This window comes from Athalia rosae, chromosome 6 (genome assembly GCF_917208135.1).
Source record: "Athalia rosae chromosome 6, iyAthRosa1.1, whole genome shotgun sequence".
Classification (NCBI taxonomy): domain Eukaryota; kingdom Metazoa; phylum Arthropoda; class Insecta; order Hymenoptera; family Athaliidae; genus Athalia; species Athalia rosae.
In genome coordinates this window covers 16,454,792-16,476,300 of record NC_064031.1, presented here as the reverse complement: position 1 = coordinate 16,476,300, position 21,509 = coordinate 16,454,792, and the positions used below count along the sequence as shown (strand labels likewise).

General features: G+C 41.4%; 1 protein-coding gene across 2 annotated transcripts in view; it reads left to right on the top strand.

Moving 5' to 3' along the window:
• Positions 1-21,509, top strand: part of LOC105688560 (tachykinin-like peptides receptor 86C) — a 64,288-nt gene that overhangs the window by 38,556 nt on the left and 4,223 nt on the right. For both annotated transcript variants that reach the window (XM_048656410.1, XM_048656409.1), the window contains exons 2-6: positions 3,501-3,714; positions 14,198-14,332; positions 15,230-15,310; positions 19,437-19,587; positions 19,913-20,109. In XM_048656410.1, coding sequence (XP_048512367.1) covers positions 3,501-3,714; positions 14,198-14,332; positions 15,230-15,310; positions 19,437-19,587; positions 19,913-20,109 — 778 coding nt within the window. The remainder of the gene's footprint in view (positions 1-3,500; positions 3,715-14,197; positions 14,333-15,229; positions 15,311-19,436; positions 19,588-19,912; positions 20,110-21,509) is intronic.

Below are 21,509 nucleotides of genomic sequence, written 5' to 3'. Positions count from 1 at the left end.
GCAGCATCTTTAGCTATCGTTTTCAACTTTACTTACCTCGGATGTAGATGCATACCTACAGCTATACACGTTATCGCGTTTGGCAATCAAGGGATTCCGGAGGTGGATATAAATTTTCGAGTGTCTGGAATTTGCGTAGATATTGGCAGCGGCACCGTAGAGCGACGAGGAGAGAGTTAACTCGCGTAAAGGGTGCTCTATGTACTGCCGCCGTTGTTGCCACTGTGCTGTGTCAACTCAAAGAAACCCTCTGGAATCTCACTCCCTGAAAATTGTGCACAAGCCGGATTAAACGTTTTCGAATTAAATAAAGTTACGGTTCACGATCAGTTCTAACTGTCGACATTTCAGTTACATTCACTTCGCTGGAGGGGCAATTAATTCCTAAATTCTCAATATTTATGAAAAAAAAATTGTTACCTCTCTCTCTTTTTTTTTAGGGTCTCGTTTTATTCCGTCTACGAATTTGCTCTTCGTCGAATCGTCTCGGATCTGAAATGACGCGACACGAGCCAGGCGGATCACTGGAAAATTTTGTGCGAATGTACGGGGTGAACTCAAGCTCGTGGAAGCATAGAACTTGGGTTCGAAATTCGTCTTCACCTTTCGCCAGAAAAAGGCCGGAGGCCATTAAATGAGAACTGCGTATTGCACGTACATTTTCTCTGAATGTACGCGAATAGGAAGAGCGTTCTATCTAATTTACAGTAGATATAAATGCTTAGGGGCGAAGGAGCGAATCGATTTGAAGTTTGCGGAATTAAAAGGGCAGTCAAACATCGACGCGCCAATATCAGATTCGTTCGAACGAAAATAGAAAACCTTTGATGTGTCCGTCAGATTCACCCGTAAGGCTACCGCTGACCCTGACGTCAAGTTACACAAAATCCTGGATCTTGAGGCACGTCTTACTTCGGGCGCCTGCGCTTTTTCGCGGATCCAAGCAACGTTTTTGCATAATCTCAAAGTTTCAGCATATTTTGCTAACCCCATATTACAACTTCCTTATACCTGAAAATTATGCGACGCTAAAGAAACGAACTACTGTACAAAATTTAACCCTAAACTTTCATCATAATAAACTTTATAATATACAGGACACGTACGTTATGTTCAGGTGCCTGAGTACGGATATTTCGTACTCGAACTTTTTTTACTCGATACGACAAGCAAAATTGAAATTGAAATACATCCAGGCATACTATCTATTATACTTTTCATTTTTCAACCCCTTCCGATCTCGAGGATTCGACGTCGTGGCCGCGCAACGATTTCTGAACGAAAAAATTCGGGTTACGTCCTTTGATTTCTGGCCTCGACGTCTTCGTAGTTACGTGGTATTTAACATGTTCACGTGACATCCGACGAGTGGAAGTACATCGAATACGGATGTGGTACACTTACGGGCAGGCGGAACGTAGAAACGCTTCGACGCTAACGGCTGATGATTAAATATTCATCAATAAACGGTTCCGTAGAACGGTTGTGTACAAAATAGATTATGCGTGTCAGCGTCAGGAACGGGAACAAATTATTACAGAGGGGCAAATTGATGAAAGGTGAAGTACTTGCTGTAGTGCACATCAATCCAGGTGGATATTCTCTATCAAAGGAATATACGTGCCTCGTTTTTTTCTATCCTTCGATAGATTCCCGACAACTTTGAATTCATTGGTTAACATTTAATTGAATCTCAGTTCAGTTCACCTATGGAAAAAATGACGAGATGCTGACACTGGTCCAAAATTGAAAGATTCGATGAATTTTAACGACAGTAGATTGGTCACATTTGAACCGTGTCAGAGGTAGAAATAGACGTGATGAAAATTCCAAGGGCAAGGGCAACCGGAGAGGTGGAAATGCGATCTGGTCTTCGCAATTTTCTTTCCTGTCATTTTCCGTGGCCATATCGATACAGTAGATTTCGGAGTTGGTTTTTTTCTCTCCGATATCTGAAATTGATCAGTTCGGCACCGGAAGATAAGTTGGCCATTATGCGATCGTGTCACCCCGCGAGTTTAAGGAATACGGAGGAAAAAAAAAAATACTCCGTGTCGCTGAATTATGTGATTTATGCCGTCGGTACCAAGGGAAAAAATCGGTATACGAGGTGCGTCGTATTGTAATGCCGATTCCGCATCATTTGACAATTTTTTTTGCCACTTCTTCATCTTTTTTTGTTTCCATACATGATATATTTTCCTTCAGCCGTTCGCCAACAACATAATTAATTCAGTACGCAGACTAATAGATTCCCATACAAATGTCTGGTAAATTTCTCGATTAGTTTAACCAAAATTTGAATCTCCGAGAGCTTGTAAATTTGAAAAAAACTTCATAAACACCGTTCAAAAATAGATCGTCGAGACTCCAGATTATTTCAATGGCCAGACGCACGTCTGAATCTGAATGTACTGCAATAAAATGAACATCCATAGTACATGTATAAACCGCAGACTTTTCAAAGAGTAGACGGTGCATGCTAATACAAGGCTACCAAAAGTTGGAAAATCTTTGTTAATTCATGGAACAATTTCCCGCAGAATTTCAACGCTTTTGTTTTCAGGACAAGAATACACCTCTTTAACTTTGATAGGGTCAGGCGATGCAAATGGCATCCATGGTCTCTTTGGAACACCGACAACACTTTACAATGCAATCGCAGAAGCTTTTTGTTTTCTTTCTCTTACATCTTGTGAAATAATATTCTCACTCAATTACACAGCACAATTTCACAAAGATAGATTCACCGCGATATGAACAATTCGAGTTGAAAAAAAGGGAAATATTTCAAGCTTGTGGTTTCGAGAGATAGCGTTTTTTTGTACATATATTTATGTAAGTAAATTAACCATTGCTGTGGGAGGGAAGGTATTCGCTGAGCGGGCGCAAAAGCAGCCGAAACGATGAAGGGTGAGATGTGACAGTTGACATGAAACGTTAAGCAGACCCGAGGAAATTACGTTTTATTTCGGTTGACCGGCAAAAAAGGAATGAAAAAAAACTTGTAAAAAACCAATGAAAAATAAATAAATAAATGATGAAAACGCACGACTCTGTATGAAATGGTAAACTTTGGACCTTTGAAAAAAATTTTACCAAACTTTGGAGGGTATGTGATAAATATATCCTTCCTCCCCTACTCCTCCGTTATAATTATGCAGTTTTTTTTTAATATCTCCAAAACGCGATGGACTAAAATAAAGAGGTATACATAAATAAAATAGCAACAATAAGAGAAATACGGCGATCAACTCGCTCTTTCGCGTTCTTTTGTCCGCTTTGTTTTTAAATTTATAAAGCTTTTGAAGCTGATTATTAAAATGGAAAAGTAAATTTCGCCATTTTGGTTTTCTGTGGAGGAGGATTGAATGAATCTTCGTCCCTGAATTGAAACTCTATAGTGGAATCAATGGACGTACGAAAGCTTCAATGAGATGGTGATCGTTTTGCCGATTCGAATGTTGATTTCAAATTTCCTTTCTTCTAATCTGTTTCAGCTCACAGGCGAATGAGGACGGTGACGAATTATTTTTTGGTGAATCTCTCAGTTTCCGACCTAATGATGTCTCTGCTCAATTGTGTATTCAACTTTATCTTCATGCTCAATTCGGACTGGCCATTCGGCGCGGTGTATTGCACCGTTAACAATTTCGTGGCCAACGTCACGGTCGCTTCGAGTGTCTTCACTTTGGTCGCCATTTCCTTCGACCGGTAAGTTAAAACCCCCCTATTTTTTCTCATTGTACATGCTCACAACCTCTTAACAGCCCCACTTACATTTTCTACCCTCATCGTTAGAAACTCGAGATATACATTTACACGCATTTCAGTGCCTTTCTTCCACGTTTCTCTTTTCCATTTCGTTGTACAGTTACCACTCTTGCTTCTCACTCCAGTCCTAATCTGGCAATGAGGGTTAAGAAAAGACGAAGGGGGTCTTGAAAGAATGAGTCTTAAATCGTCCCTTTTTTATCGCTGGTTTTTCAGACGGTGGCTAGCACTTTACAAACTAAATCCACATCTCCCATTGATCGATTTTACGTCGGTTTAGGTAAGGCGAGGCTTTAAGACCTGGCCAAGCAAGTTATAGCGCTACTTGTATATGGAGCTATTTTTACGAACAGGCAGCTTTTTTCTCGCAAACACTTACGTACGTCTCTGCAACTCCCCCTCGACCCCATGAACTATTTTACCAATTATTTACAGTTGCACGTCATTCCACGTCTAATTTTTCTTTCAAACTTCAAGTGGGACGTGAATTATTGTGTGAGATAATTGATGAAAAAAAAAAAGATCGAGTTATCGCCAATTTTTCGATTCGAAAACCGAAAAATCAAGGATATCTCGATGCGAAAAAATCGCAGCTCAATTTGACCAACGGATTCGTGTTCCTGGGGTCAAAATACGTAAGAAACGGAATAGATGTATTGTCTGAGAACTCTTGTGATATTCCATTCGGCAGTGGATGGATGAACAGGCGATGTTTTACTACCAATCCCGAATTGAATCGTCCCGATGGCTACAATCTATTAAATTCACCGAGCCCGCAGACTGTTTATCGGCTCATCACTATCCACGTTTCATGTTTGCTGATTCAGGAGTTGAGGCGGTTCGATACAGTGAAACTAACTTTATCAGTTTATTTGATCTATCGAAACCGCATGTCTGGTGGATTCGTAAACTCGTTGCGAATGCTCGGAATTCTCCGCATCGTGACCCCTGTTGTTCTCTAAAAACTTTGACGAAACCCCCTGGGGTCCTGTACTATGTCGACTAAAATAATCAAGGCGGGTTCTTTGATGCGAAAATTTGAATCAGATTATTTACGAACGCGTGAATATCAATATGATTCAAAGATTGTCAGTTTATTTTGTTCATCAACAACTCTTCGCGGCATACGAACTCCAGAATGGAAATCGAAATTCAAGCTGTGGTTTCATTCGCACGAAGGAATGACAACCGCACGATTAACTTTCAAATGCCATTCGAAATTCCACATATTTTGCAAATTTGCGTCAAGAATATCTATCCCCGTGATAATCATGTGCGTAACAATTTTCATCGGCGATGTAGAACTGCGAGACCAGGAGGTCAATCGGTCGGGTGGTTCAACTTTAATCAAACAGCTGTCGATGGAGAGCGCGGAGGTCACGAGGAAGGTCGCAAGCTCCATTCCAGGGTTGTACATTGCGCGATTTCAATGCTTGACAAGGTTCGTTATTCCGATTGTGAATTCTTTTTTCCGTTGCTTTTACGGACAACTACACCCACCTTGTAGACACGAAATTCCCCGACTTACCGCGCCGTCGTGGTCGCCGTATCTAGTTTCAATAATTTTACGCGAACGTGCACACTCGGGCAATGAGGAAGTTAATTACGAAGATCCTTAAAGTAATATTCAGCGATTAAGCTTCTGAAGCAATTACGATATAACCCGTTTATATTTTTACGCAGTTTATAGAACCGCGGAGTGGCCCACAGGCCGCACTAAAACCCCTCTTTCACTTCACATAGATCCATCGTTCTTAAGCCGTACGGAACATCCCATCTCGTAAAATCCTGTGCAACGTAAGTTAGGTTAATTACGTTAGCTGGAGAGGTGGGTGTATGTAATACATACCCATGTGCACATATTATACATACAGCGATGGCCCACGAAACCTTTTAACGAAGCTTCCCTCATCGCTTACTTAGACCGCCTCATCCGGGGTACTCTCCAGTCACGTGAAGTGTTAATCTTGATTTATATGTGTAGAAAATGAAAATGAAAATGTTAATACCGAGAGTGTGATGTTGTTGTATCCGAACCCTTTCCCTCCTCCTCTCCCTCCTCTATCCTCCCCCGAACATCCTCACGTCCATTTCGTGTCACAGAAGACGGTAAACTTTTTCTAAAAAATTGGTCCATTTGTTTTACAAGAAGCTGTGAAACTCCTTGGGATATTAAACAAAACAAAAAAATATATACATTAATCCCTTGTATTATCCAATCCGGACCTTGTCGCCTTATATTTTATCCATAGCTGATTCCTGGGCTCGAAGGGTCCAAGTTCGATATTTCAATTCTGATACCAGTGAGCTCGCAGGTGCCGTAACGTTTCTAACGATTAATGAGAAAAAATGAATAATAATACAGCAGCTGGAGTCTTTACAGAGGTGGATATTTAAAATGGTCCGTTAAGCACGAGTTGATTATTATTTAACGTCATCGACTTCTGTTCGTGCCACTGCACTATTACGTCAATGAAAACTGTCATTTCAATACAATTCGCCTCGTTAAAATCTCCATAGAATTCCCATGCGAAATTATTATCGAAGCGCGCATTGAGCTTTTACCAAGGTGATTGTTCGAGTCTGACAATAATTCATTACCGTCGTTTTATCTAGCTGGAAATAACAAAACGTTGATTTTACACAATTATAATACGTACATTGTCTTGGATTTAATTACAATCCCGCGCTTACGTCGTTCTCGTTAAATTCATACGTTTTTGTCCAATTGTAGGTATACGTGGTATTGAAATCTTCATTATTTCGTACACACGTGTACTTCGGACGAAGTGATTACGATCAACAAGTGGTCGGTATCACTATGAACGATTCGGTACACGACGAGCAACAAAAATTTAATCCAAATCGTGATGCGAAATCGCGTTTCCGATTCAAGTTCTCGTAAAGATCATACGAAACGATTCGAACGAATACGGATTCTAGAAAGTTTAGAAGGCGACGATCACTCGCGCGTACGCAAAATGGGTAACAGCCCCCATAAAAACTCTGTTATCCAGGCTCAAAGGAAACTCGGTAAGCCGGGGCTAAATCTGACGCCAGGATTACCACCTCTTTTCGAACGCGGAAATGAACAGCGTCGAAATTATCAACGATTCAAATCTAGCCGTTTTCAATTGTCCGTAAAATAATGGCGGAACTCCAACCACCCAAGTGGGGGCTTAATTATTTCTAATCGCCGGATTTGTTTCCCTCGAAACGGTAGAAGGAAAAGCCGAGCGACAAAAGCAACGGTAGCTCTCTCGAATACAGATGTGATAAAGTTCGGAGTAACCTTTCATAATATCTTGGCCAGGCGTTTATTTTACTCCTTCCATTTTCCCCGAGCAGGATTTCTCAGCTTTCTCGAGAACTGGCGTGGGGCTTCTCTGGAGTCGAGGAAATGAAAGAGGTGAACAGCCAAGGGCATTATGACTCCGGGGTAGTTTACAGTAGGGTTCCTCTCGGGTAACTAGAGTTCAGAGAATGTATTATACCTATAACATGGATCACTGGGACTCTGGAACATGACAAGGGCATGAAACAGAGAAGTATTCGCCGATTACGAGAAGTAAATCGAGAGATTTTTCTTCTCCGCTCTTCCATGTAATGGATGGACAAGTAATCGATAAAGTTCATCGAATCCCAGGATGAGGCTCCTACCAGATTACGAGAAATGCGTCCTTCGTGCGAAGACAGAATTATGGAAGAAGAAGAAGAAGAGAAAAAAAAAAAAAATAGCGGGTAACATGAAGATGGCCAGCCTTTGTCAATTCCACTTCGGCGAACGGCTTACCGAGGAGCTTCTTGGGTTGGGTTACACCGAGTTTGGTCAGTCCTTGGTAACGTGAGGGTGCTTACGGGCTCCTGAAGGAGTTCCGACACTTTATTCCCCCCGGCCCTCAGCCGTATTGACTACGAGGAAGTAATCATTTGAGAATGTTCAACCGTTACTTTGCACAATTACATCATCGGCGAGGAAGGATGTTTTTACGCTTCGAAAAAATGGCTGACTCGCCATTATCCGAGTGCGAATGTACAGAGAATACCCAATCACAAATTCAATTTGTAAGGAGAATACGTGATTCCGGAAATGTCATTTATTCAACGCTGGGAGTTTCCCGGAGGACATCTGGACCGAACGAATAAAAATTAATCAACGTCTTTTTACTTCATTCGCCTTTCTTTTCAGACCATCTCAGACTTATTATTCGCTGTATACCTTATCGCGCTTGAACCATTTGAATGCATTTAACATGCAACGATTCTGTTTGCTGATCGTGGCCGAGAGATGAGATTACCTGAAACTCTGTCCTACTGAAAATCAGTTCGCCCTCGAGATATTATCGGCGCAAGAGTATTTCTGTTTTAAAGCAGATCGGGACGAAATTTCGTCGGTCTATCAATCGTAATACCCCGCAGCTCCGCGGTTATACCCCGTGCAAATGATCGATCGATCGGTATAATGATCTCGAAACTCGGTCCATGAATCTAAGGGGTGCAATGCGGCACTCGTGCTCCCCCTCTATTCAAGTGTCACTGCAGTAATCGAGTGAACCTCCTCTGACGCGAATCCCCTAATTGATTTCGAGCAACTCGACGCTTCGTTCGGAGAACCTTCTATGCTTCCGTTAGCCGTCAGTTTTTAGGTATCGAAACTATCGGAGTTTTAACCAGTCGAATCGTCCTCGATGTATATTTGTCAATTCTTAATCTGGATTTGCAGATATTCTCCCCCGAAATTCCGATGGGCTGTCGAAGATCATTTTTAAACATGTTTTCTACTTTCTTGTATGTGAATGGTATACTTTTTTTACGACCTTTGTCTCATATGAAGAAGGTACGAAACGAGGAGGCCCGTGAGTTATCACGAAGCGAACGAAGGACAGATTCTTTTTTTTTTTTTTTAATTTGATCGTTTCAAAAATTTCATCAAGGATGTAATAAAGTTGGTCGTAAACCGTTTAATTCTTCATACCTCACACTCGCGGATTAACTTTTTTTGGAAACGCGAAAAGAACAAGATACTAATCCGAAGAAAACCTCTGCCCGTAAAACCGGTGCTCTCAACACCCCTTGGGGGAGATTGAACCATTGATATTCCCACCGTTATCGACCGAGTAGTAAAACAAGACGCATCCAACGCGAGCAACCCTCTTATCTGCAGTGTAAGCTCGACGCTACTTTCTCTCCTTAAAAAGATTCCACTATAAACCTCGCTCTAATTTTTTTTTTTTGGCTCTCCTTTTCTCTCGTCGTAGACTCATTTTTCTCTCTCAATTCGTTATTAATTTTCTTATTCAATCATGCTCTTAGTTATCTTGAATTGAACACGATTTTTTCAATCTATCGTAATCACTCCATTTCCAATGCTACTGCATTTCAAATTTTGTTTCTCGTCACATATTTGCGTTACGCAATCCGTAGTGATGGTGAAAAGTACATTTTCGTGGGCTTCAGCCATATTAGATTCATACAAATCCGATTACACAATGGGACGAAATTTTCATACGTCACTTCTCAACCTGTCAGGATTACGCGAAGGTTTGTTCTCCTCTTTACTTTTTATTCAACATTTTTTTTCTCTTATCGCTTCGTATTTGCATGGAATACAACGATACAATGGACTCGAAGCTCATAAATACCTTCCCTGTCTCACGTCGATCAAGTGAATTCGTTAATTTATTCACTCTCTATTTCAAGTATTTTCTGGTGCACCGCGAACAGCCCTCCGGCGTTGAGTCCTGTAAAACTTTATCTCACAGCTGAAATAATTTGCGATGCGTACGAAAACAGAAATGAAAAAAAAACTTTTCCGTATTCGGGAAAACACAAGAAAAAATTGGATCCTTATAACTTCATTACTCGTGATCGAGGTATGAAGATTTCCGTATCGTGATAACATAGAAAGTCTCGTCGGTTCGAAATGTGAGATGAAAACGCTCGAGTTAAATCCTAATTCTTTTCCTTCTTATTTTTTTCCATCTCCCACCGCCTCCGCGAGGTTCTATTTCTGCGCTTTTCAGTTTAGAATTTCATTACAGGCGCGAATCGACCGTCGGGGTTTCAAGAATCGATTGTCGGGTGTGCCTCGCACATAATTTTCCATCTTTTACGTCATGTATATGAATATAAGTACCCATAGCTACCATATACGTTCGTGCCTGCCGTGATCCCCTGACTTACATTTGGTAGACACGCGTAATAACTCAAAATTCCGACGAACCCACGCGCTGTGGCCGCTATGCTGTACATGGTATGCAATTTCCACGAAACATATCGGGTACTATATAATACATCCCCATTACTCTTGATTTGAGGCTTAAAGGGAAGAAAAAAAAAATTGATTGAAGTTTGTCCTTTTTTCAATTTTTCATATTTTCGTTTGATCAATTTTATTAATTGACTTTTCAATAAAAGCAGGTATGGTATCCATGCATCCCGTCGTCGCGGGTTATACTTTCGTGGGAGAAAAAGCGAGCCGGAATTGGTCAGTTGCGAAAATATGTATATTCGTGTAGGATCAGGTGTGTAATTCGGTTGCGGAGTGAGCTAATAATCTCTTGTGAAACGGGACGATGTCACGCCATGTGCAAACATGATAAGTTGGAAACATATCGATTGTACACGAGATTAAAATATACATATTCGCTAAACGGGTGACCCGTAAATGGAACTGGAAAGGGGTACTTATGGGATTTAATCGTAGCTAGCGGATAAAGGTACAACTCGTGATAGTGGTAGAAATAAATTTAGACAGGTTGAATAATTTATTATCCGCACGTGGAACGCGATCTATTTATCTACGTACGGAATAATTGTATACTACACGGTAATGAAATTCTCGTCGAAACAACCGGAAAATCATTGTCCCGACGATAATAATTCTACGCCAGAAGAAAGAATTTTTAAATACTTCGCTTCGAATAATCATTTTTTTTTTTCCTAATCACGAACAAATTAATCGGTTCAACCAGTCGACTTCAATAAATAAAATCTATGGATTTCAGAGCGATTCCTAGGTGGAAGTAATTGCTTTGTTAAATCGGTTTTAAGACTCGTCTATTTACCCGCTTCATTTGCAGTTTTTCTCATTCCTCCGTCGATTCTCTTTCCTTTTTTTTTTGGCACACATCTCATTACTGACTGTTTATTCTACGCATTTGGTTTTCTGCTATAGGGGTGCCTATTTAGAATTCGCCAAAGATCTGCTTGCGCTAACGAAAAGGTTACCTCGTCCAATTAGAGTCAATCGATGTTGAGAAACGATTAATTTTAAGCAGAAACCACCCCTTTGAGGTGAAAATTTCGGGTTACGTTTCTGCGCCAATTACGAAGGGGGGGCAAACGTCGGACGTTTATAATGATCAATTAGCGAACGTTACGCGCAGCAAAATATGCAATGTAATGCATGCGATTTAATTCCCTACTTTCTATGCTACGCAACACGCCGATGAATCTATACAATTTTTTACCATCGAACTTGACATTTGTAACAACTTGTTTAAGGTACATTAATTGATTTCAGTAAAAACTTTATGTTTCATTTTGCACAGGCATCTTCGTTATTTTGTACAGATCGGACGGTGAGCTCCTGCTTTCGAGCAGTTGATAATGAATTTGGTTAAAAGTTAGGTGGGCGGAGAGTCCTTTTCCAACTCCGGTAGGAATTTTCGTCTCATCATACCTCGCGTCGTTATACCTATGTAGTTATATTTTTTGCACTCGCGGAATAACTTTTCAGGGGTTAGCGGTCGCAAAACCGTGCGTTCTAAAATGTAGATCAGACATTCAACAGGCTTAAAATATACGGCTACTTGGATATTTTTACTACCCTTAAGCGAAATCTCTCCGCTTTGAGCATCCCTGCGAGCATTCTTGAAATTAAAAAAAAAAACAGGGGGAAAAATAAAATTAAAAAAAAAATGTAAGAATGCGAAGAAAAATAGTACAATGTCGGATAAACCTCAAAGTTATGAAAAAAAAAAAAAAAACCACCTTCGAAATACGAAGTCGAAAATACTCAGCCACCGAATTCCTCGGATGTTCGGTACAGTTCCACGACGCATAAAGTAAATTTTGACGAGCGAGAAAATTGACAGCGTTTTCCGTTCGTTTGCTTCGTGTGATCGATCAAAGTGTGTGTGGCAGAAAAAATTATAAATCAAAAAAATCAAAGGCGTGTGGCGTACGGTCGCAGCCACGCGTGGGCGACGTGGTTCACGTAAAAAATGAAAAGAATGAACCACGTAAAATATACGAAAGAGAGTTTCGAATAATTTGAGAAATACATATGTAACGTAACGTTTATACTTTTGCATCGATTCATGAAAATCAAAAATTCACAAATAATTTGATGTGTATATTATACGTGCAGCTTGGTGCAGCTATAGTTATTTTGTTTTCATGGAAACATGCCACAAAATATCGACAGTTGTTTAAAGTTTCTTAATTAGGTGAGAAGCTCTCACACAATTAGTCGTATTCGATGAGTCTCGACGTCGGAAGGTTCGTTTGAAACTCTTCCGTTTTTCTCATGTAATAAATACCTAAACTTCACGTCGTTCGTAAGAAAAGTTTTGTGAAAGGAAATAAATTGGAGACGAATACGACGACGCGGCGCAACAAGCTATATAACTTTCCTGAAATCAAGAACTCGTGTATAGATACACATATGTAGGAATTTTATATACCTGCAGAGAAGATCGGAAAATACTCGAGTTTCGCAGGAATTCGGCCTCAAGTCTGCTGTTGCAACCGGAAAGATCGAGGAATATTTTCTATCTCTCATTATAATTCCCATGGCAACTCGAAGCTGGTCGACGTAGAAAGTTCGCAGGAAGATATTCAGTCGGATCATCGAAGACGTGAGAATTATAGACGAAGTTTATCGTTATCGAGTAGTTTCCATTTCTCTTTAAGGTCCTCGTTGCTCTGCCCGATGCACGACGTACTGCAGATAATATTTTTCGCGTATCCAAAACCGAGCGGAATTCAAGAGCAAACTTGGCCCGAGGTTATTCCACCTCTACGGTTTCGTCGAAAAGGATTTATGTAGCTTTACTTCCCTCGGCGGGCGTTATACGTGGTGCGGTCTAATGCGGTCGAAAGAGAACTTGAAAAATTGTATCTTGGATGAAGTGCTGCAGTACGTCTTCCGTCACTATCACGGTATCGATCTACACGCATATTGGTATAAAACATAAGCTCGTTTCACAGTTTCTCATTTCCACTCGGATTAATTTCCGGACATGTTCTGTATACCCACCGAAGAAACCTTGTAATTCTTCGCAAATTGCCAATCAAGATATGATCTGAATGATTTCTTGGTAATCTCATTCGTTATACCTACTCTACCTACTCCTATTTTTTTTTAATAAACACCGAAAGCGGTTGAGGAGAGAAAAAAAAAGGACAGCAAAAAACTTGTTCCAGCGAAAAGAGGCGATATGCGCGACGTTATTACTCCACCTTATCGAAAAATCAAATTTCGTCCGTACGATAAACTTAAAATTCGACTTCAAGATCGTCGATGCGATACAGAGACTGTCAAGTACCTACATGAATTTTGGAAGCGAACTTCCGCCTTCCAAGTTGCGGAGGTAGAATTTAATGAACCGTAGCGTCTACTTCATTTCCTCCAGAATTTTGAGGGAGCCAAAGTTGAGCTTTCATTCATATAAACTGCTACGCCGGGGATTATGGTGTCGAGTTCAAGTCAAAGTAAAACACAAGAGAGCGGTTGGTTTCTTGTACTTCCGAAATGTGTGATTCTTTGACGTAACACCCCAGCCGCAGTAGCGGCGTCGGTGGCAAGAAACTAGAAAAAAAAAAAACAAAGTGAAATAATTCACCTCCTGAATAACGAAGGTCCTCGAATGAGAATTAAACTCCACACAGCGGAGTGAGGATTACAAACGTGACGTCATACCCACTCCAACGACGAGCTTAACTCGATCGGGAATTTTACAGATTATATTCAAAGTCGTAACGCGATTCTCACGGTTTAATCGACCTCGCCGTTATCACCTTGATTAAACGGCGCGATGTATGTTACGACCGGTCACCCATACAGGAAGTTCTCATGGTGCGCCGATCCCATCGCTAAATACACACACGCTGGCACAGAAGCGCACGTTACGTGTATTGCGACCACGTGCAGCCGCCCTCTGACTAATTACGAGATGAAATTCGCCGAGCTCTGCATTTGCAATGAGCATTTCGCGGTGGAATTAAACGAGTCAGGGGCGGGAGAAAAAGCACCGAGCACCGAGTCATTCCTCATGTAATATGTAAGCGACTACTTTTTGACTTTTGAATTTGTTAATTCCAAGTCTTCGCGCGCTCCGAAATTCCTTGGATTTTTCCTTCCGTTTTCACGACGAGTATTGCTCAACTAAAGAATCGTCGAAAATTTTTATTCCAGATACATGGCGATCGTCCGACCTCTTCAGCATCGCATGTCTCGGAGACGAGCTCTTCTGGCCGTCGCTATGATCTGGTTTGCATCCGCGCTGCTGGCTCTCCCGTGTCTTCTCTATTCAACCACCATGACCCGAAGGTTCGTCGATTTGAATATCGAGAAAACTTTTTACTTTCAAACGGAATGGCGAACGTAATTCAAACGGACACCATGTAATTGAAAAATAGTATCACCTAGACGTATTCACCGTTCCTCCTGGAGTGCACTTAACTGATTAAAACACCCCGCGGTGCAGTCTAATAGCTATAAAGGGCCATCCCCATTCGCAATTGATTTCCTCGCAATTATTTACTCATAATTTATGAATCCTACAATTATGAAGCGACAAAGTTTGTGGTACAGATGTAAAACGAACTTCGCTACTTCGTACGAAGTATTTTTTTTGTCCTCTCTCGGTTTATAAAATAAACAGTACGGTTTTTAATCAAACTGAAATACGATGTGGGGGACGTAGTTGCACGTAAAATTATAATTCTGTCAAAGTACCGGAGATTAGAAATAAATGCAAAGTTGCGACGCAACAGCTTTTTTTGTTTTTTTTTTCCTCTTTTCATTCTCGCGATGATATTCGTCTAGAAAGTTTTTGCACAATATAGTTTTTCGAGTTTTTTCATAATACGAAGACCGCTGCAACGGCAGCAGCAGCTGTATTGGCAGCGTCGTCGTAACAACTTCGCCACAGAAGATACGACAAAAAATATTAATACATACGTACGTGGTCCGAAATGCGAATGTATCTCACGACGGTTATTTTTACGTCTTATCCTTCGGAATTTCGTCAAGCTGCATCGAATGTCGCGAATTACCGCGTCTTTCGAACAGATTAGGAAGTCAACTTTTAGCGAACTTTCAAAACTCCGGTGAAGGATTTTCAACTCCGAACTAAAGTGGAGCCGGTTTCCTTCACCCCTGCTGCTGAAACGTTCGTCGTCGGTTCGTGAACGTGTTAACAATTGAATTTTATATAATTTCCAGATATTCGAACGGTCAGACGAGGATCGTCTGTTACATGATGTGGCCCGACGGACGTTACCCGAACAGCATGAGGGAGTACATGTGAGTAAAAAATAAATGAAACCGTTGAGAAATATTATCATCCCGTACCGTAAACTCGACCGTTGATTTCACTCGGGAACAAAAAAGGGGATGCCAACGAATATAAAAAGTGTTCAGAGCCGAAGGATTCAGCAAAAATGGAAGCACATCATTCCTGAAAATCCGTATCATGGAATTTCAACTTATTCGTGATAATTGTTTTAGAACTCTTTTTTTTTTTTCTTCCGCTCCTCGAACCTCGAATATTAAGGGTTTGATTCAGTTACGGGTGATCTTCCGAGGGAGACCAAAACCACTCGGAATACCTCGAGGTATCCCACCCATCTGGAATTGTTGGGGAAAAGGTGTCTCAGCCGTTTTAGGAAGGCTTAAATTGAGTTTTAAGGGGCGCCTCGCGTCCTGAATAATAATTGCTCGGTCGGCGGTGGTTGAAAAAATAAGAGAAATTCTCCGCCGGCCAAAAGACACCCCTCCCCCACCCCGAAATGCCCTGCAGCGCGGCCGTACGAATGTCACGAATACCGCCGAGCGTTCGTTGACGACCGATATCGTGGCCTTGCCGGCGTGCTTTTCGAGGTCGAGACTATTCAACTGTGAAACTATATTACTACGTTGCTTTGTAGTTTCCGTGTGCACAATAATTATGCATACGCTACACATCCGCGCGACGCGGAAAAGGAACAGAAGGAGAGTGGGCGAAACATTTCTGTCACGCTTCTCGTACCTACGCAAGGAGAAAACAATCGAACATAATTATAACTCGCGCGGGAGTCGAATAATAGAAATACCGCGCTGGAGTAAAATGTGCCAGGTATCGCACTGTGTTTTCCTTCGTTGTTTCATTTTCTTTTTTTTCAGTCACACCCCCGTAGCTCGACTTCTGGCATATCGGAATACGTAGACGTGCTGCGCTGTTAAATCCCATCGCGAACATACCGTACAACAAATTTCATTCGGAGAGTTTTCCGTACGACTAAAAAGTATGCCCTACGCCACGGAGTAACAATTGCCCGGTAACTAGAATTTTCATTTCGTTTGATCAATTTTTTTTCGGTTTTTTTTCGTTAGTTAGCGCAAGTGTATATCCGATCAAATCAATGCTTTGTAACGAACAAAGAGAAGCGTAGGAAAAATTTTACACGTGAAAATAATCAGGGTCGGAGCTTGCAACGGAAATAGCTCTCAATTCAAGGTACTCACTGACTATCGATTTTGTTCAACCTGGGCTTTCCTCGGATTCGTACGTCGAAAGTTATCCCGAATTTGTGGTATCGTTAATAATTCAAGAGATAACTGAAATCGCGGACATGTTAACGTAGCTTTCAAGTTCCTGTAACCGTGAAAAGCCCTCGGATCTGGTTGTGTTGCTGCGGATGACAACGACCTCTGAGAACCGCTGACCCGTATGTACGGTGTTATGGGTTGTTTTCCGTCCACTCGTACCGTTATCTTTTCTTTCTCCCCAGTTTCGGTATTCTTTATTCTTCGTTAGTTCATTTCTTATGTTCTTTCTCTTCCATCCCCTACTTTGTCGTTTACTCATTCCCAGCCGTCACCAATTACCCATTCAACAAAATTGCATAGAGAAATTGTTGGCCCTTCAGTTATCATCAACTGACCCTAACATCTCCTACTTTTCCCGGGGAGCGGAAAGAGGCAAAAAAAAAAATGAGAGGGACGTTCGTTCCGTCTGTTGGTTGCATTTATTTTTTTTCAACCAAAAACAGAGCGTGACGCTTGTTCGTTTTGACGTAGAAGCTTCGAGTGAAATGGGTGGCCAGGTTCAACAAAAATCCTGGTGAATAAAATTTTTTAATTTTCGGAAATCCATGCAGGGTGTCCTTTGGGATCGAGGACAAAAAAACTAGGCTAAATGTTGCGATCGTGCTTTCCCGCGCGTGGAAGGTAATGGATGTTCATTGTACGTTCAACCCTTTGAACGGACGGGTGCAATCAGGAGATTATTTCAGAGGGTAATTACTGGTTAGCGGTGCTGACAAACGTCCGACTGATAATTAAGCCCATTGATTGCACATAAATCCCGATAGCTGCTCGGTCACACGATAGAGCTATCGATCATTTAATGACGTCAGTTTCAGCAGCAACAGTTGCATATCGAATTTCGCAATGGGTGTACGATATCGTGCCGCGAAATCCCGGCGACTTTCTTATTAAATATTAATCTCGCTGTGTTAATTCGGATTAGAATAGTCCGGAACAGTTTGAAGAAAATGCATTTCGTAAGGATTTTATCCGTCAGGTTCTCGACGAATAGGTGAAGCGAATTTCCGTTTCCATACCAATAGGTTTTTCACATGTTTTTCCAAGTGTTCGAGGCGATCCCCTTAATTGGAAAAGCTCGTTGATTCCCTCCGATTGAAAAGGATAAGTGAGAGTGATTCAAGACTGGGAAGTTTCGAGGCGATGCCCGTGATATTTTTTACACATCGCCGGGAAAGAGAGAGGAAGAAGAAAAAAGGATTTGTTCGAGGTCCTCGGGTACGAGGGTCTCCGAATGGATTCCGCTGTATTTCCGTATGATACGGGCGTCTGCATAGAAACTGTTAGCACGTCGAGTTCGGCGAGAATCAGTCAAGGAACAGCTGTGCAAAGTAATATTACAGGTGGTGCCGACTTCGTGATATCCAAAGTATTGATATAAATCAAACGAAAGTGGATCCCATAAGAGAGATGTCCAAATAGATTTCAGCTTTGGGATTACCGAAGTTTTCCGACCCCGTGCAGTAACCACTCTTCGGAAACCCCAACACGAATTTCAAGTATATTTCACGTCACTATATACCTACGGTATAGTCAATCGGCACAAATATTATACAATGCATACGAAACGAGAGATGAGCTTTTATTCAAAATTCTCTCCGTATAACGACAGAGAAAGGAAATTCAAGAAAAGCAGAATAGAAAGGTATCTTCATACAGAGTCAGTGGAGGGTTTTTCAGAATAAGATTCCATGCAATCGGTCTTTGCTAAATTTTGGAATTGAATTTTCCCCTCTTCTTCTTTTTATTACGATAATCCGATGCCCGGAGGAAAGCCGTTCAACAGATTCGCAATTTAGCTGGATATTCAGTTTGCATCGGAGGGTCAGATTTTAATGAGCTTTTAACCGAAAGCATTTTCGACAATTAATGGAACTTTTCCGATGGACCCGCTGCATGCGTGTACAGCAGCTGACCCATCGATCGTGTATTACGTATCCGGGATTTATTATATTCGTGCCACGATACGGTTTATCATCTAGTGTTCGTCCTGCCGCATTCCGACTCTCGAAAATGGTGGTCGCTATACAAACCGGAAGCGCGGTTCCTGGACGGCCCGGGCCGGCGAACGGATTCGTTCAGGTAGATTAATCGCTCGGGATTTGGCCCAGTCATGGATTTGTGGTATCCATACCTCGTCACACATAGACGAACTTCCAACTTCCAAGTTACAACTTCAACTAACTCGGATTTAACGGAGATTACACGATGCCGGATATATATATGGTCAGTTAAGCCATTAATACCCGACGCAATTGTCCAATGTCAAGTGATGCTCGCCCCGCCCGCCCCTTCTTCCTTACCACCGCCGATTGTGTCATCCAGAGAATTTCAGATGACGGTTCAAAAAATTTCATGAAAATTCACAGTCGACATTCGCGCACTTTCAACCGGGTGTACGTGTGCATTTGATTTGGCAAACATCCGCTGAGACGGGGTAGGTTACTTTTTTCCACGATAAAATATTCATCGGTTCAATTTCGACTGAAAAAATGAAACGCTACTTCATCAGCAGTTTGTATTAAAATTGGAGAGCCGAAGTGAAACGCCGACAAAAAAGTCGATGTATTTTCTGATGTACGGAGTTTACCATTAACTGTGTCTGATTTTGGTATCGGAGGTAGCGGATTTTAGTGAATAAGAAACAAAAAAAATTGACCTTGATGTAGAGTCGTTAAAAGCATAAAACCAACGTCACGGAATTCGTTTTTTTTCAACCGGACGTACATTATTCATGTCTGGTTTGAGTTGGATATAGCTGTTGATCGATAAAAATTAATTACCTCGTATATTACACGCATAAATGTTATCATAAACGGTTAATATGTGATATTTGTTTTTACAGTTACAACCTCGTCTTCCTCGGAGTAACTTATCTCGTTCCAGTTACGGTTATGGCGGTCTGCTACACCCTTATGGGACTCGAACTGTGGGGTTCGAAATCAATCGGAGAACACACTCAGCGTCAAAAGGAGTCGATGAAATCCAAGCGCAAGGTACCTCAGAGTTTTACCAAGTTCTTCCGGACGTCGATTTCAGACGGAAATTATCGGACTGGTGGAAAAACAAACAATCTGCAACGGTTGGAGAAAATTTTCGAGTTCTCGACTCAACTTTGTTTTTCCGCGATTTCTTTCTCACGAATGAAATAGGAAAGGAAAAAGAGATTGTCAAAAAACACGTACCCTTTAAAAATCTGATAACATAAATTTGGGTACTCTAGCATTTGGCTCAAAATAGTCTATAACAATTAGTAACCGCAATGGTCAATATATTTGATTTGACAAAGTAGCGGTGAAACAACGTTCCTTTTGTTCACAGGTCGTTAGAATGTTCATAATCGTCGTAACGATATTCGCCGTCTGCTGGTTGCCTTATCACGGTTTCTTCATCTTCGCCTACCACCATCGATCCTTCACCAACAGTATTTACGTCCAACATGTTTACTTGGCGTTTTATTGGCTCGCGATGTCCAACGCCATGGTGAACCCCATCATTTACTACTGGATGAACAATAGGTGAATTTTTTATATGACATGACCCAGCGAAAACAGGGGGGTAAAAACTACGCCGCCGAGTGACGGGTGCGCGTTAAAATCTGATTCTCATGCCGCACAATTAATTGTTTGCTCCGACTCTGTTTTACACCCCCAGGGTTCGATAATCTTCGCGGAAGTGTTGGCGTTACATCGGATATACTATAATCTCACGGATGAACCGCATGTAGTTTGGATAATGACGACGAATTATGTTTGTTTGCCAAAAACTTCGCTGCATGCCGTTTCGCGAGTCGGAAACACTTCTCACTAGGGATCTAATACCTTTCGAGCGGAGCGAAAACATTGTCTTTCACCGCTGATTACGGGAGCCAAGAAACTCGCGTAAAATTATACGAATAACGTCGTTACTCCGAGAAGTGGGAAAATCGCTGCGATATTTTCACGCCGAAAATAACATTCTCGAATGCTTCTGAATTTTACCCAACTATTCGGATTTATTGTACGACAAAGGAACAGCTAATTCTTCTGATTTCCGCAAACAGTTTTCATTAAGCGTAGCTTATCGTTTTCATCGCTCTACCGACCTTAGGGCGATTAACTTTTATTATTTCACCTCGCTATCGATTCCGGCCTTTTTGATTATCCGGCTGATCGACTTTTGAACTAAAAATAGTGGGGCTCGAAATCGAGTCGAGGGAAAAAAAGTTTTTTAAATTCTTTTCAAAGTTTTGGGGGCTGCGGAAGCGTTGTTACACAAAAAAGCGGCTCATATAATACCTTGCATATAAAAACAAGTCACATGCTGATTTTCAATACGTAGTAAAAAAGCACCTTCCATATCCCCGGTCCAATACCTCCGGCGACGTTATAAAGGCATGTGCTTTAGTTCTTAACGACAAAAGTTGACGCTGGTGCAGCGAGTCATCAATCTAATGGAAAAGTTTGATTTTATTTTTTCCTTATCGATCAGCGGTCGGAAATAGCTCGAGGGGGTAGGGATCTTCTTCAGATACTTCTTCTAGGCATTCTTGAAACGATGAAAAGAAAGTCGCGAGTTTTTATCGTAAAATGAAAATGAAAGGGTTGCTGTATCGGCCAGGAAATACACGATCCACCTGCGCATCTTTTCAAAAAGATTGAGAAATATGTATTTTCAATAAAGCGTACGAATGTAACCTCGAAGGATTTTCTCCGTCACATCATTGACTCATTGAAATCTCGTAGCCGGTGTATTTATTTTCTATTCGCACACAGGACGTAGTACGCTTTCAGACGAATCTATCTGCAATCTTCACCTCGCCGGAGGCTTTGGTCTCCCCAACCGTATAGTACGGCGATTCTGCCTTCTGCCACATGAAATGACTTGAAAAGGTTTACGAGAAAAACTGTTCGCACAGGTTGACAAGAGTCTCGCGTTT